Genomic DNA, 14325 nt, shown 5'->3' on the forward strand with positions numbered 1-14325 from the left:
GCTCCTTTTTCCAACCATGTCGCTCAGCACATTAACACCCAGGAGAGAGGTGAGCAAACACCCCCCAAAATCTACTATTTAAGTTGGGGGAACACTACATACTGCCAGTTTGGGCAAGTCAGAATGCATACTGGCATATTAGGGTACAACAACGTATATGGGAAAGAAACCTAGGCATCTTTGGTTTATTGTAGTATTTCCCAAACTTATTTGACCATAGAGAATCGTTTTCAGCATAACACTCACAAATCTCTCAGGACGGGAAGCACTCTTGGACAGCGACACTATTAGCCCTGTCAGAGACGGGGTTAAAACCACCTGCTGTTCCAGCAGAAGCAGGTTAGAAACCTATGTCTGCCTGGGAAGCTCTAGCCTCTTGCTCCAGCAGGCTTTCAGGGACAGAGTGTGGTGGGGGTTGCTGGCAAGCCCTCACCTGGGGCACGGCGGGCAGGAAGTAGCTGGTGGGCTCCTTCCAGCAGCCCAGGAAGGGGCCGCGCAGGGCCCGCACGGTGGAGAGGCGCTGCATGTACTGGTTGGTCAAGATGGCCTTCCGCTCTTCTTTGCGCTGGGCCAGCGCCACATACAGCGGCTTGGTGCCAACGATGCGCCCGTTCATCTCTGTCACGGCCTTCGTCGCCTCTTCTGGAGAGGAAAAACACACAAAGCCAAACCCTTTGCTGTGGCCACCCTCTGTCATCACCTAAAAGCAAGACAAGACAAGGGCTGCTGGGGGTGGGGAAGGAAGATTCCTGGGGCCGTACTCCCCTCCTCCCCGGGGCCCAGCCCGGCCCTGAGCAGGCCCAGGACAAACCTGCTGAGGTTTTCCTCGAGGGTGTCCTGTCACCCCCACATTTACTGAGGCCCACCGCATGCCAGACACTTGACACTCCTCACTTCAACTGCGACTCCCACTTTACAGGTGAAGAAAGTGGGGCGCAAGAGTGACTTGTTACAAGATCAGTCCACTTGCTGACTGAGAATGGCTCACGTTGAACAGACCATTCCCCACAGTTAGGGAGACCAGATGCATTTCAGAACATATTATTCTCTCTCAAGTTTTTTCTGGAAAAGATTTTCTCAGGCTGTGATGGAAAGCTGGCTTCGATTAATTAAATGGATGTACCCTCCTCAGAGGGGCTATCATGAAGTGAGATCGTAGTCCAGGATTAGTAATTCTAAGAACAGGAAGGTTCTTGGGCCAGGACCACAATCATAAACATTTCAGTGGAGGTCACCATGATAAAAAAAAAAAAATACCACAATCTGCATTCCATGACTCCTTGGGTTTTATTAAACTCTTCATACAATTCTCCAGTTCATTGTGAATTAGGGACATAAAAAGATGTTCTGAACTGTATTTCCTAGAGACTCCAATAAAGAGATTTGTATGGAATATGAAAATAATTTGAATTTCTATTTTTGGTGCTTTATTCTGTTAATTTTCTTTTTAGAAAAAGTAAAAGTCTTTCTTATAAAAAAAAACGAGTGACTTGTCCAGGGTCACCTAGTCAGGGGATCTTATATCAGCTAGAACTCCAACCCAATGTACTATTCTGGTAAACCCCCATTGCCCCTGCAAGGCTCTAAGCCAAGTTCTATAGGAGTCGGGGGAAGAGGTTCTTAGCCTTTTTATTAAAAAACCTTTTTATTGAAGGATGGCTTTACATTTATGGAAAAGTTGAAAAAGTAGTACACTGCTATGTATCTTTCACCCAGCTTGCCCTAATGTTAAATTAACATGGGACATTTGTCAAAACTACAATAGGAACGTTGGGACAATACTATTAACTATTAGCTCCTATTAACTACAATGCTATTAACTAAACTGTACATTTCACTAGTTTTGCTACCACTATGTTTCCCTGAAAATAAGACCTAACCGGACCATTAGCTCTAATGCGTCTTTTGGAGCAAAAATTAATATAAGACTCAGTGTTATATTATACTAAACCCAGTCTTATAGTAAAATAAGACCGGGTCTTATACTAAGTTTTGCTCCAAAAGACGCATTAGAGCTGAGTGTCCGGCTAGGTCTTATTTTCGGGGAAACACGGTAATATTCTTTTTCCAGGATCCAATCCATATTACATTTAAGGTTCTTAACCTTTTTTTAGGGTCAAGACATTGGCCTGGCTCAGCCACTCCACAAGCGGAGATAACCTTTAAATCTACCCTATTAGAGCCCAGGCTCTACATCAGAGATTTTCCAGCAGCACTTTGCTGCCCACTAGTATAGAAGCCCTAACCTGAGAGTTCATAGATCTGTAGGGATGTCCATGGGTAGAGTTCGGGGGGTCTGTGAACTTGGATGGGGAAAAACGGCATCTGTATTTTCACATTAACATTTCCTTTTATTTTGAATACGGGCAAACAATACATATCATAGTATTAGCCATGCTTGTGCCTTTGTCAAGAAGAGAAATAAAATATTTTCATATCACATTAATTATTGATCTCAAAATATCATTGCTAATTGCTACTTCACTAGATCTTATACTTTACTGCACATACTGCTGTCACCTTAGCATTGTGATAATTATTTCATTATAATTTTTTGTAATCCTATGAATGTTCCTTTATGCATTTAAAAATAGTCTCAGAAGGAGTCCATGGGCTTCGTCAGGTAGCCAGATTGTCTTGGTACAACAATATTGTCTTAAGAACTGACATTAGGTAGTAAAAAAATAAAATTAGTACAAGTGACACTGACACAGAGCTTGCTATGAAATTGATAGTGTTGTAAGCACTTTATATACATTAACTCATTTAATTTTCATAATCACTATTTCATATACTAAGATAATATATTAAATTATGTAAATATATATAAACTTATATAAAATCAATTAACAAGATAAGTGTGCCTCAAGCCTAAGCCATCCAGATTTTTACAATTCCCTTCATTCAAGCAGCCCTCAAGGAGGCTGGTGAATCTCCTGAAATTATGTGCAATGTGTGTGAATAATTAGATCATGACTTCACTGCTTATTGTGGGCAGGTGCTCTACACGCAGGCTCTTTAGTTCTCAGGACACCTTTAGAGGTAGGGAAGGTTACTCCCATTTTACAGATGGGCAAACAGGGTCCACAAGGCAAAGCCACTTCCCTCAGTTTCTACAGCTAGTTAGAGGCAGGATTGGGATTTAGACGTAGTTGTAATTAACTCTGAAATCCCATCTTTCAACCATAATACTACACCAAGTATGCATTAGCCGGGAAAGAGGGCCCATAGCCTTTTTATGACGCTTAATAAAGTTCACTGGTGCTTAATTTACATGCCCCACAGGCTTTCTGTCACATTTTTTAAAAGCTCGACTCAAAAAGTTGTTCGAACCTCTTCCCCAAACACCAGGCTCCCTGAAAGACATTTAAAATTGGAGTCAACAGGCAAAAGAATTTCTAGGTCACTTCCTAAGAATACAACCATCATCTCCCACGTGCAGGTCCCCAGTCCATCACCCACACCAATCTCTTTGGAAAGTTCCTCAATCCCTCCTGCTGCTCCATGTCTCCTCACAGCCAAGACAAATGGTGCTCACTGCCACTTCTTACAGGAAACCCTCCTTCCTGTTCCACCGAGTTACCACAGCTCTGCCTCTAGTACTTACTCCCTCCCTGCCCCACACATGCCTTAAAATAGATTTGAGTTAGCGATGCATCTGACTTCCCCACTAGACCATAAGCTACTCAAGGGCAGGGACCACATCTGACTTGTTCCTGTATGCTTCCCACAGGGCCTGGTGAAACAACAGGTGCTTAACTATGGAAAGAACACTGGGTCATCTTAAAATCCTCTGGAGGAGCTTTTAAAAATACCCTCAGAGACCTGCATTCAGTTTGTCTGATTTGGGTGTTTTTAAGAGCTCCCTAGGGGATTTTAAAGTGAAGTCAGGGTTGAGAACCATCCAGTGAGCCCAACACCCTCATCTTATATACGAGGCTCAGAGAACATCCGCTCCAGGTGACAGAGCAACTGAGTAGAACAGTCAATCATCACATCTCAGGTGCTAGGAGGGCTGTGCACAAGGTAGGTGCTCAGTCAACGGGGAAAAACACAGAAAGAATGACGCAGCCCGACCCTCTCATTTTTCATATGGGGAAACTGAGGCCCAGAAAGGGTTATGTCATTGGCCAAGGTCAGACAACAAAAATCAATGGAAATTGTGAGACATGAATTTCTGGAATCTGGCATACAGTAGGCACTCAATAAATGCTTATTGCATGAACCAAGGTTACAGTGAGCCCCAATAAATCCCGCGGTGTGACTGAGACTGCATGTCTACCCTCTTCCCCTCCAGCCCAGGCAAAGATGCAGACGGACAAGCTCCAATGGGGTCCTAGCCTCCAAAAACTCCAAAAGAAAAGGAGTAGCTCAGGCCCAACTCCCTGCGGCCACGGGGCAGGGAGGGGTGTGTGGGCAGTGAGAGCATGGGAGCAGAAGGCTATCCCCTGTAGGTACCCCGGTTCTCACCTTGGCACTGGTGATCAGTCCATAGGGAGAGAACTCTTTCCTTAGTTTCTCTTCATCAATGGAATCATCCAGGTTCTTTACGTACAGGTTCACACCCTAGAAGGAAAGGCTCCTGCTAGACGTGCCTTCCCTTCCAAGCTCCACATTGCCTTGGGGGCTGGGGAGGGGCCGATGTGGGCAATGGAAGCCCTGGCCCCCAAGCTTCCAGTTCCCAGTCTCCCACAGCACCCATGCACCCCACCAATCACTCAGCATGCCCATCCCCTGGAAGCTCGAGCACCCACAATCCCTAAAGCCAGGTTGCCAGAAATGGGACTGCTAGAGGAAGGAGTCACATCCAGGGCCCTCCACACACAGCAGCAGCTGCCACCAGAAGGCTGCCCCTTACCTGGTAACGGTTCAGCCGGTCCTGCTTCATCTTCATCTGCTCGAACCTGCGCTTCAGTTCATTCTGCCGCTCCCCCCGCTTCTGGGCACGGCCCACATAGAGCAGCCGCCCGCTCACCTCCTTCCCGTTCATGTCCATCACAGCCTGTGCAGGAGAGGGAGTGAGAGCACTCGGTCGGTAACCAGCCCATGAGGCCCTGGCCGGCCTTAGCCTTGACCTCCAGTCCTATCTCCTAGGCCTAGAGCAGGCCACCTGCCAGCCAGGCCGGACTCATTAGCTGAGGATAATTAGTACCACGTAAAGGCCATTTAAAGTGAATCCACTTTTTAGAAACTTGGGACAAAATTTCAGAGTAAACAATTAAAAAATTGATTTTGTCTCTACTTTAAAAAGTGAAATGGAAATTTGCAGTTTCCCATATTTAACAATTAGGTTCTAATTAACTACACACTGATTATTTGAACAAAGCAGCAGGCATAATTCTTTCAAAACGGCATAACAGCATAACCCAGATCCGTCCCCTCATGTTGAATTTCACAGCACAAAGAACCCTTTTGTTAACTATTGAGGGCTTTAGTTTTAGAAAAAGTTGCGTCTTAACCATTGATTTTTCTTTTCAGTTAACTGGTCTAAGCCTGCCGGACTGTAAATTGTCAGTGGCTTTGATTGCACGAAATCCTACATCTTCTACAGGATGTGTAACTTCTCTCTATAATCCATTTATGCCGAACTGAATTGGCATTGACTTATCCAAAAAATCAGCAAAGGCGACTTGTGTGTATCGATTCAACGGTTAGGATTAGACAAGGGTGTTAGTGAGGAGAAACATTTGAAGGGAACTGACTTTAAGTAGTCAGTTCATTAGTAAATACTTCCACATAATGAGGACTTTTGCTTCCCTACCTAAATATGCAAATATATGTAAATATATAAAAATATACGCAGGGACTCAGGAACTGCCTGTTCTATATCAGTTAAAGGTCATTACCAAAATCTCTAAGACCTTGGAGTTAATGGACCCCTGCAGCTTCACCCATCTATTCCAACTTATTTCACAGTTGGGGAAACCAAAGCCTAGAGAGGGTAGCACTTGTCCAAGGACACACAAGAAGTTACCTTTTGAAGGAGCTGTATATTTACGAACAAAACTTCAGAGTCAGAAAGAGCTGGTTCTAATCCCAGGGATCTCGCCTACTAGCTACAACCTGTGCAAGCTAATAACAGCCGTAGAGCTCACACTGCTGGGGGTAGATGAGAATGTATGCAAAACCCCTCAGCACACTCCCTGGCCCATGGTAACTGTCAGTGAGAAGTAGCTGCTATGAAGATGGCACCAGGATCCAGGCCTCCAACCAGAATCCCCCATGAGCAGGGCTCTTCCATGTTCAGTGATCTCAATGGGGCAGCAGCCATGGAAAGAGCTTTACGGTGGAAGACCAAATATGACATTATTATTCCAGCTTGGTCACTACCTGTGTGACCTTGTGCTGGTCACTTGTTTAGCAAATATGCAGTTGGTACCTAATGGCAGGTACAATACAAGAGACTTAATGTGAAATGAGACCCCAGCCTCTACCCTCAGTTCTACCCACGGAGATCTGTGCTAATGATGAAGAGAGGCAGAGGGGCATCTCGTCCGAAGCAAGTGAGGACAGGAAGAGGTGGCTTCCTGAAGGAGGTCAAGTATAAGCTGAGACCCAAAGGCCAGGCACTGAAGAGTCTAAAGCTACACTGTCCAACATGGTAGTTACTTGCCACATGTATTGAGCACTTGAAATATGGCTAGTCTGAATTGTGCTGTCAGTGCCAGATTTCAAAGAATTAAGAACAAAAAGAGGGAATGTAAAAATCTCAATTTTTACATTCAGTCACATGGAAGTGACTGTAAATTGAATATGTTACGTTGAATATATTATTAACATTTATTTCAATTTCTTTTTTTACCCTTTTTAATGTGGTTACTGGAAAATTTTAAGTCACACCTGTGGCTCTTGTTACATTTCTATTGGACAACACTGGTCTAAAGAGTAGGGAAAGGGAAGCGTTTTGAGAAAAACAGCATTTGCAAAAGCCGGGAAGGAAGAAACAACATAGCACTTTCCCTCCCTGGTCTCAATCCCACCATCAATTCAAGAAGAGCCTAGTGGCTGTCTGGGAGGCCCCTTCTCCCTCCCATGGGGCAAGAATCTGTGCAAAGAAGCCAGCCTCAGGGCTTGGAAGGAGCCCGAAGCATTCTGCCTATAGTACAGGCAGGAAGGGCCCTGGCTTGTGTGGGCCCAGGCTGGGGAGGGGCTTCCTTTCCCTCCGCCAGCACCTGGAACCCTCTGCTCCTCATCCCCCTTCTTCCTAGTCCTGGCTCAGTACCTTCTGCATGAAACAGGGCCATGGGAAGGCTCCTACCTTCTGGGCTTCCTCATGCTTCTCAAAGTTGACAAAGCCAAAGCCCCGGGAGTTGCCGCTGTCATCCCTCATCACCTTCACACTCAGCATCTTCCCTGGGAAGGACCGACCTGGCTCAAAGGGAAGTTTGGGAATCCCCCAAGATGGTCCCCTCCCTTCCCACAAGTCTTCAGGAAGTCCAAGGAGGGCCCGTCCTCCCGGCCAGCACGACCAGGAAGTAGAAGAGCAAGTGACCCCCAACTCCCTTGGGAAACACGCCCACCAAACTGAGAGAAGAGTTCCTGCAGGCCCTGCTCGTCCACATCCACTTGGAAGTTCTTCACATAGATGTTGGTGAACTCCATGGCCCGAGCCCCCAGCTCGGCCTCCCGCTCCTGTCGGGACTTGAAGTGGCCAACGAAGCTGTGGACACACCGACAGGGTCGGCAGCTGCCAGCCATCGGCCATCCCCATCCCAACCCCAGCCCATCCAGTAACCCTGGGTCATTGGGGTCAATGGCTGCTGGCCTCCAGGCCTTTGTATCCTTCATCAGGAGACTAAGCAGGGCAATACTTCTTAGATGGAATACATCCAAGGCCTGACCACCTCCCACACCCAAGATTCAATGTTCTAGCATCAAGTTAAGACGACTTCATTCATGCGGCAAAGGCACAGGGACCTCCTACCAGACACCAGGCAACTGAGTGCACAGGAGATTCTCAAGAGCATGAATTTGGGAGTCACACTTGAACCCTCGCTCTGCAGTTGCCTAGCTGTGGGACCCTGGGCAAGTTACTTAACCTTTCTGAGCCTCAGTGTTCATTCCTCTAAAACTGGGGATCAAACTCACACCACAAGGATTTGGTTATTCATTTAACACTACTGGGTTCCTTGGGGAAGCAGTGGTGAGAGAACCAGACACGATCCATGCCAGCGTTGCTGTGTGGGGAGGGACTGAAGTCACTTAATACAATATTAATTTTAAAAATTGTAATTTCCAAGGTCATGTCAACACATCTAGGAAAGTATCCTCAATTAACAAAACAAAACTAATCACAAGAAAACTTGATGGTAGCTATAGCATGTTTAGCTGGCCCTAAAAATGGAAGAAAACTGAGTGACAAAGGTAAACTTGGACAAATGTCAGGTAACAAAGATAGCATCCTTCTGAGAATTGGGAAAAGCCTGCAAAGGTTCAATTTCATTGACAGGAATCTCCCCTGAGAAACCTTGGATAGAATGACTCTCATTGTATCTCCCAGCCCAAAGCCTCACTCCACATGGGGCATGGGGATGGGCAAAAACAAAACTGGGCAAGGGAAACTCAGAGCAGATTCTCTCCAGCACCTGCGTCTCAATTTTCCCATCTGTGAAGTGGGGATGATGCCAAACTTAAATGTATGAAGATGGCTGGCTAAGCACACTTTCCTCCTCATCCAAAACTCCCAGGAAACTACACAAAGGCTTAAGAAAAAAATATTCCTAGCCATGCCGAGAAGGCTGGAAGACATGAAATCACTGGTGATTTGGCCATTAGCTGTTCCTGCTAGAATTTCAGAATCATCACTTATTACTCAGAACCATCCTCAACGCATAGGAACAGCCCCATTTTTACTTGAAGAAAGGGCGTTCCTGAGAGATTGAGCCACTCCTCCGAGGCCGTGCTGTCAGGAAGAAGACTGGCTGCTGCTCAGTGCCTGGTGCCCGGCAGACGGTGGTGGGTAGCATCAGTTCCCAGTTGGTGATGCCATGATTCTGTCCCTTCAGCCTCGGCCCCACCCCCACACCACAACACTCACACTTTACGGTTGTTGAGCAGCATTCCATTCATGGTACTGATGGCCTGCTGTGCGGCCTCGTGGGTCTCAAAATGGACAAAGCCAAAGCCTCGGGAGCCGTGATCGTCACACACCACCTGGGCCACAGGGAAAAAGGACAGGGAGAGCATCCAACAGAGGGTTCAGGCAGAAAAGAATGACAAGATACGAAGCAATATCTGAGTGCTTGCTCTGTGCCTGGGAAAGACAATCCTATAGCACACAACAGCTCTATGTTAGAGATGGGCAACTAAAGCTCAGAGAAGTCAATCCACTTGTTTAAGATCACACAGAAAGGAGGGATAGAGTCCTTAAACTGAACACAGGTCTTATCTATACAACAGATAAAAATCTAGAGGCAAAACACTGAGGGTTCAGCCTTCTGTCAGGACCAACTGACCTGCTCTATGACCTCTGAATCTTAAGATTCTTGCCTAACAAGTCAGGGAAATGACGAGACCCCCCCTTCTTAAATGATAATACAGCCATTTGCTCAACAAATATTTATTGAGCACCTACTATGTGTCACATCTATTCAACGTACTGGGACACAAGGGTGAATGAGAATAAGATCACTACTCTTATGGAACATCCGTTCTATGACAAGAAATCTTAAAAGCAAGGTGTCAGTACTGGTTGTCACGATGACCTCAATTAACGGCCTTCCTATAGCCACACACCCTTAGTCCCATAATTTCTACTGTCCTCCAGCTCTGAATTTGGGCTGGTTTTGTGACTTGCTTTGGCCAGGAGGATGCAGTGGAAGTGACACTATGCTAGTACCGAGCTTCGATCTCAAGAGACCTGGTGAGCTTCCACCCTGTCTCCTGGGCCCCAGCCCTTCCCGTGACACTAGCCTGGGCTCATCTACTGGAGGGTGAAAGACCACAGGGAGGAAAGCTGAGATGTTCCAGCTGATAGCCAACCACTGCCTATAAACAGAGCCATCCAGCTCTCAGTGGGTGTACGAAGGAGCCCAGCCAAGACCAAAAGAACTGCCCAGCTGAACTCAGCCCAAATCACCAACTGCAGAATTATAAACTAAATACAGTGGTACCTTGGTTTTCGAATGTCTCCATTGACGAACATTTTGGTTTATGAACACCGTAAACCCGGAAGTAAATGCTTCGGTTTTCGAACACGACTCAGAAATCGAACATGTCACATGGCTTCCGCTGAGTGCAAGATCCCAAGGCCTAGCTGTCGGCTGTTTTCAAACGCTTCAGAACTCATGGATTATATTTGAAAACCGAGGTACCACTGTAATGGTTGTTGTTGACAGCGACTAGGTTTGGGGTGGTTACACAGCAAGTGCTGATTGGTATACAGACGACTTCTGATAGGTCTATGAGGGTGAAACTGAAAGAATAACTTCCATTCAGGTGCTGTTGAACCTGGAGCTGAACTCAAAAGACCTTGTAAACTATAAAGTGAGGTACTACTTGGTACCCTTCTACCACACAGGTATTTGACACAGGCCCCTCCAAGAGGCACACCCACCTTGCAAGAGAGGATGTTCCCAAAGGTGGAGAAGGTGTCATATAAGGCCTTGTTGTCAATGGAATCCTCCAGGTTCTTGATGAAAATGTTGCCCACACCCGACTTGCGAAGTCCTGGGTCTCGCTGGGACCACATGATACGGATGGGCTGGCCTTTCATCACCTCAAAGTTCATTGTGTCCAGTGCCCGCTCCGCTGGACAGGAAGAGGAGAGAAAGGAGCAAGGTAAGGGGACTTTCTTTCCCTAAGCCCCAAAGTGCTTAATAGGGAGTCCCTCCCCAAAAAAGAGCGTCTGTGAGTCTCATTGGAGGTAAGAGCCTGAAGGCTCAGGAGGGATAAGAAGAATTAATGTGTATGGTACTCCTCCCACTTTCCAGTTAGGATCTCATTCAACTTTTCACCGTAGCTATGTGAGCGTGGTTTCCTATCCCCATTTTACAGAAGGGAAAACTGAGGCTCAGAAAGGTGAAAGATCAGTGGCAGAGCCGGGTCTACCATGGTCTCCAAAGCACACTGAGTAGATAAAAATGTAAAGGAGGGTCCCTGTGACAAAGGGTGGTGGCAGTTTGAGGAAATTAAAGCTCAGAGGTGCTGAGCAGCAGAGTTGAGATTCACTCCCAAGTACCATGTTTCCCCGAAACATAAGACCTAACCGGAAAATAAGCCCTAGTATGATTTTTCAGGATGACATCCTCTGAACATAAGCCCTAATGCGTCTTCTGGAGCAAAAATTAATATAAGACCCAGTCTTATTTTTGGGGAAACACGGTAGTAGGGTTTTGTGGGGAGATGAACATCACATCACCTCTCCGAGTTGGTTTCTTCACCTGTAAACTAGGCATGATGAGAACATGACCCACCCTTCTACATCTAACGAAGGGAGATAATACCATCGACCTCCAGGTTGTCAGACAGGCTGAAAATTAAATAAGATATGCAAAGTGCCTTGTCCTTTGTGCCTGGCACAAAACAGGTGTTTGGCAAACGCAGTGTGTCTGAAAACAGTAGCCTATGCCGGTCCTCCTGACACTGCTACGGCCTGTCCCCTCCCAGGTAATATGCTGTCCCCTGCTTCAGGGAATCCCCTAGGTTGAGGCATGGAGGGGAACCGTGCAGACCTCAGTGGAGCACATTTCCAGAAGTCTGGGTTTTCCATCTAGTCCTGCCATGAACACCCAGGGGCAAAACCTCTAGGGAGTTCAGCTTCCCCATTTATGAAGTCTGCAAAAGGTCAGATCACGCAGGGGTTGGAGGACGACGGAAATGGCAGTGGGTGGGTAAAGCAGAGCAAAGCGGAAGTCTCCCTGGAATCCAGCTTCATCACCCGCTGGGAAACAGGCAGAAACAACCCAGCAAACTCCCAGCTCAGGGAACCTCCCTACCCCATCCACTCAGGAGACCCAGAGTAAGGACGCCCTCTTTTGGATTTGGCGGGTCGGGCCTTTTCCGGTTGTTTCTAGTCTTACACCCCAAGGCTATAGCTACTATTTCTTTTCTTAGGTTCTCACTCATTGATCCTTTACAATGTTCTGGAGACAGTTCACAGACACAGTTCTCCCTTCCTTCCATGCTACTGGGGAATAAGCCTTAGCCCCATTTCACAGAATTCTTCCTCAAACTCACACCCCAGTGGCAGAGATTGAGCCAAACCCGGTGCTCTTAACCTTCATCCTCTCCACTCTCAACACAAGTGTGGACATACCCCTCTGGCAAGCTCTAGCCAACCCTATCAGCTCTGAAAAACGGGTTGTGGCGTCTGGAGTGGAGGTGGCTTTTCGGGGCTCCCCAAGGGGAAGGTCCCTGGTGCAGACCTGTCAGGCTGCCCGGAAAGGCCAGAGCCCCAGGCCCAGCTCTTCCAGCTTCCCCACACTCATCACCTGTGTCACCTCAGGTATCTTCCCCACCAGGTGCTTTGAATTTCTCATCCTCCCAATCACTCTATCAAGAAGGTCTGGTCCCCCTTTTTTTTCATAGGCAACTGAAGCTCAGAATGGTTACATAGTTTGCTCAAAGTCACACAGCTGCTGGCTTTCTAATCCCAGGTTGGCCTGTTTTCACTCAGCCTTAATACCTCCCCTCTGCAAAATGGAGCACTAGTAAAACATACAGCAGGCGCACACTAACTGCTAGTTTCTGCCCCCAGAAGCCTCTGGGGGCAGGGTCCCTTCCAATGCCCTGTATCTCTGAGCCTGTTTCCTTGGCTGCAAAATGGAAGATGCAGCCAGAGACAAAAGTGCGTATGGCCGAGATGCTGTCGGCTCGTCCCCCGTGCCCGCGGCTCACCGTCGGCCGGCTGCTGGAAGTTGATGTAAGCATAGCCCAGCGAGCGGCGGGTGGCCACGTCGCGGCACACGCGGATGGACAGGATGGGGCCGGCAGGCGAGAATTTCTCGTAGAGCATGGCTTCTGTCACGTCGGGGTGCAAGTCACCTACGTAGAGCGAGGCGAGCGGGAAGCCGGAGCCTCTGGCGTTCATGGTGGGCAGCGGAGGGGGTAACAAGGGGCCCGCAACGCGGCCCCGCGCTCGGCGCCCACGTGCGTCACCCCGGCGGGAGCAAGGCAGCGGCGGGCGCGCTGGGGGCGCGGGGCTCTCCCTCCCGGGGGCCAGCCGCCCCTCCCTTTACCGCCCCTGCCGCCCCGTGGGCCAATTGCCGGCGCTGGGGCCCCTCCCCGCTCCTCACCTGTGTCCCTCAGCGTTCTAGAAGCCTCAGGTGGGCGGCATCTCCGACCCCGCCTTCGGATGCAGGGAGAGCCCTCACCTGGCCTGGGGTAGGGCTGCGGGGATGCGGTGGAGCTCTGGCGGGAGACCTGGGCTCTAAATAATCCCTGTCACTGCCTTTCTGGGCCCGCTTCCCTTCTCTGTAAACGTCCTCTTTGCAAGGATTAGACAATGCTGCATCCTGTGCGTGTTTCACATAAAAACGGGAGAATTCGGAGGCAGATGACCAGTTTCAAAGCTTGTGCACCAAGCCACCTGAAAGGTGTCTTTTTCTCATTAAGACAGCCCGGATCCAGTCGCACCCTAGTACCGGTTGAGTTGGGCCTGAAGGCTGTATGTGAAAATTTGAGACCCCCAAGGCCTTCCTTGACACTGGCTCTTATAGTAAGCCCTTTCTGTGGGATATTTCCTGCCAACCTCTCATAACAAATCCAGTCCACCTGCACACCACCAGGAAGGTTCACCGAGTTAGTTGTGACCTAGCATCTATGGGAACAGGGGGTACCTAATAGAACGAAGGTCTTGGCAGTGGCCCCATCTGAGCAGCAAGTCCCCTGTGCGTTTGCAGCCTCAATAGGTGGTATAGTCATTTGTGAATTCCCATACATTGTGCGATGTACTTCACCTGCTTCTCAGGGACTCTGTCTCTTGCTGCAACAAAAGCAGGTAGGTTCCCACTGCCCTTTGGTTGGGTGTGACTTCAATAGGTGGAGCAGCTCTGGAACCAGGAGCAAGAACTAGTCTTGTTGCCCAGCTGACAGTAGCAAGAAAGCACGAATTTTAATCTTGGCGTAAAAAACAACAACAAAAAACCCACCCCCCCCATCCTGATTTTTTTCTTTGTGGAAGTGTGGACATTTTTAGAAAGGAACAAATCCCATGGAAGTGCTGTAGGCTACCGTAAAGTATTGGGATAGATGAGAGACTGGCATAACCTTGGAGATGACCAGGCCTTATGCAACCATCTCTGTCTTGGTTACATCTCAGGGTTTAAAAAGGAGGGTGGGGGGGAGGAACACGACTTAAATGGGATGCAAAATAACTGTACCAAA

The 14325-nt window shown here is 48.0% G+C and overlaps 1 protein-coding gene across 7 annotated transcripts in view; it reads right to left on the reverse strand.

The window, feature by feature from the left end:
- PABPC1L (poly(A) binding protein cytoplasmic 1 like) overlaps positions 1-14087 on the reverse strand; it is a 26039-nt gene extending 11952 nt beyond the window's left edge. For 5 of the 7 annotated variants that reach the window (XR_012491114.1, XM_074317431.1, XM_074317430.1 and 2 more), the window contains exons 1-8: positions 12838-14087; positions 10556-10749; positions 9038-9153; positions 7521-7660; positions 7259-7353; positions 4859-5002; positions 4471-4566; positions 434-700 (exon numbers count right to left, since the gene is read on the reverse strand). Coding sequence is in view for 5 of the 7 variants with exons in the window: in XM_074317431.1 (XP_074173532.1) it covers positions 434-700; positions 4471-4566; positions 4859-5002; positions 7259-7353; positions 7521-7660; positions 9038-9153; positions 10556-10749; positions 12838-13030 (1245 nt within the window). In the remaining 2 variants the exon portion in view is untranslated. Of the gene's footprint in view, positions 1-433; positions 701-4470; positions 4567-4858; positions 5003-7258; positions 7661-9037; positions 9154-10555; positions 10750-12837 lie in introns of those variants that run through there. The other 2 variants (XM_074317432.1, XR_012491116.1) reach the window with 2 other exon arrangements.
- Positions 14088-14325: the final 238 nt, after the last annotated feature.

Source organism: Rhinolophus sinicus, linkage group LG13, assembly GCF_036562045.2.
Source record: "Rhinolophus sinicus isolate RSC01 linkage group LG13, ASM3656204v1, whole genome shotgun sequence".
Taxonomy (NCBI): Eukaryota; Metazoa; Chordata; class Mammalia; order Chiroptera; family Rhinolophidae; genus Rhinolophus; species Rhinolophus sinicus.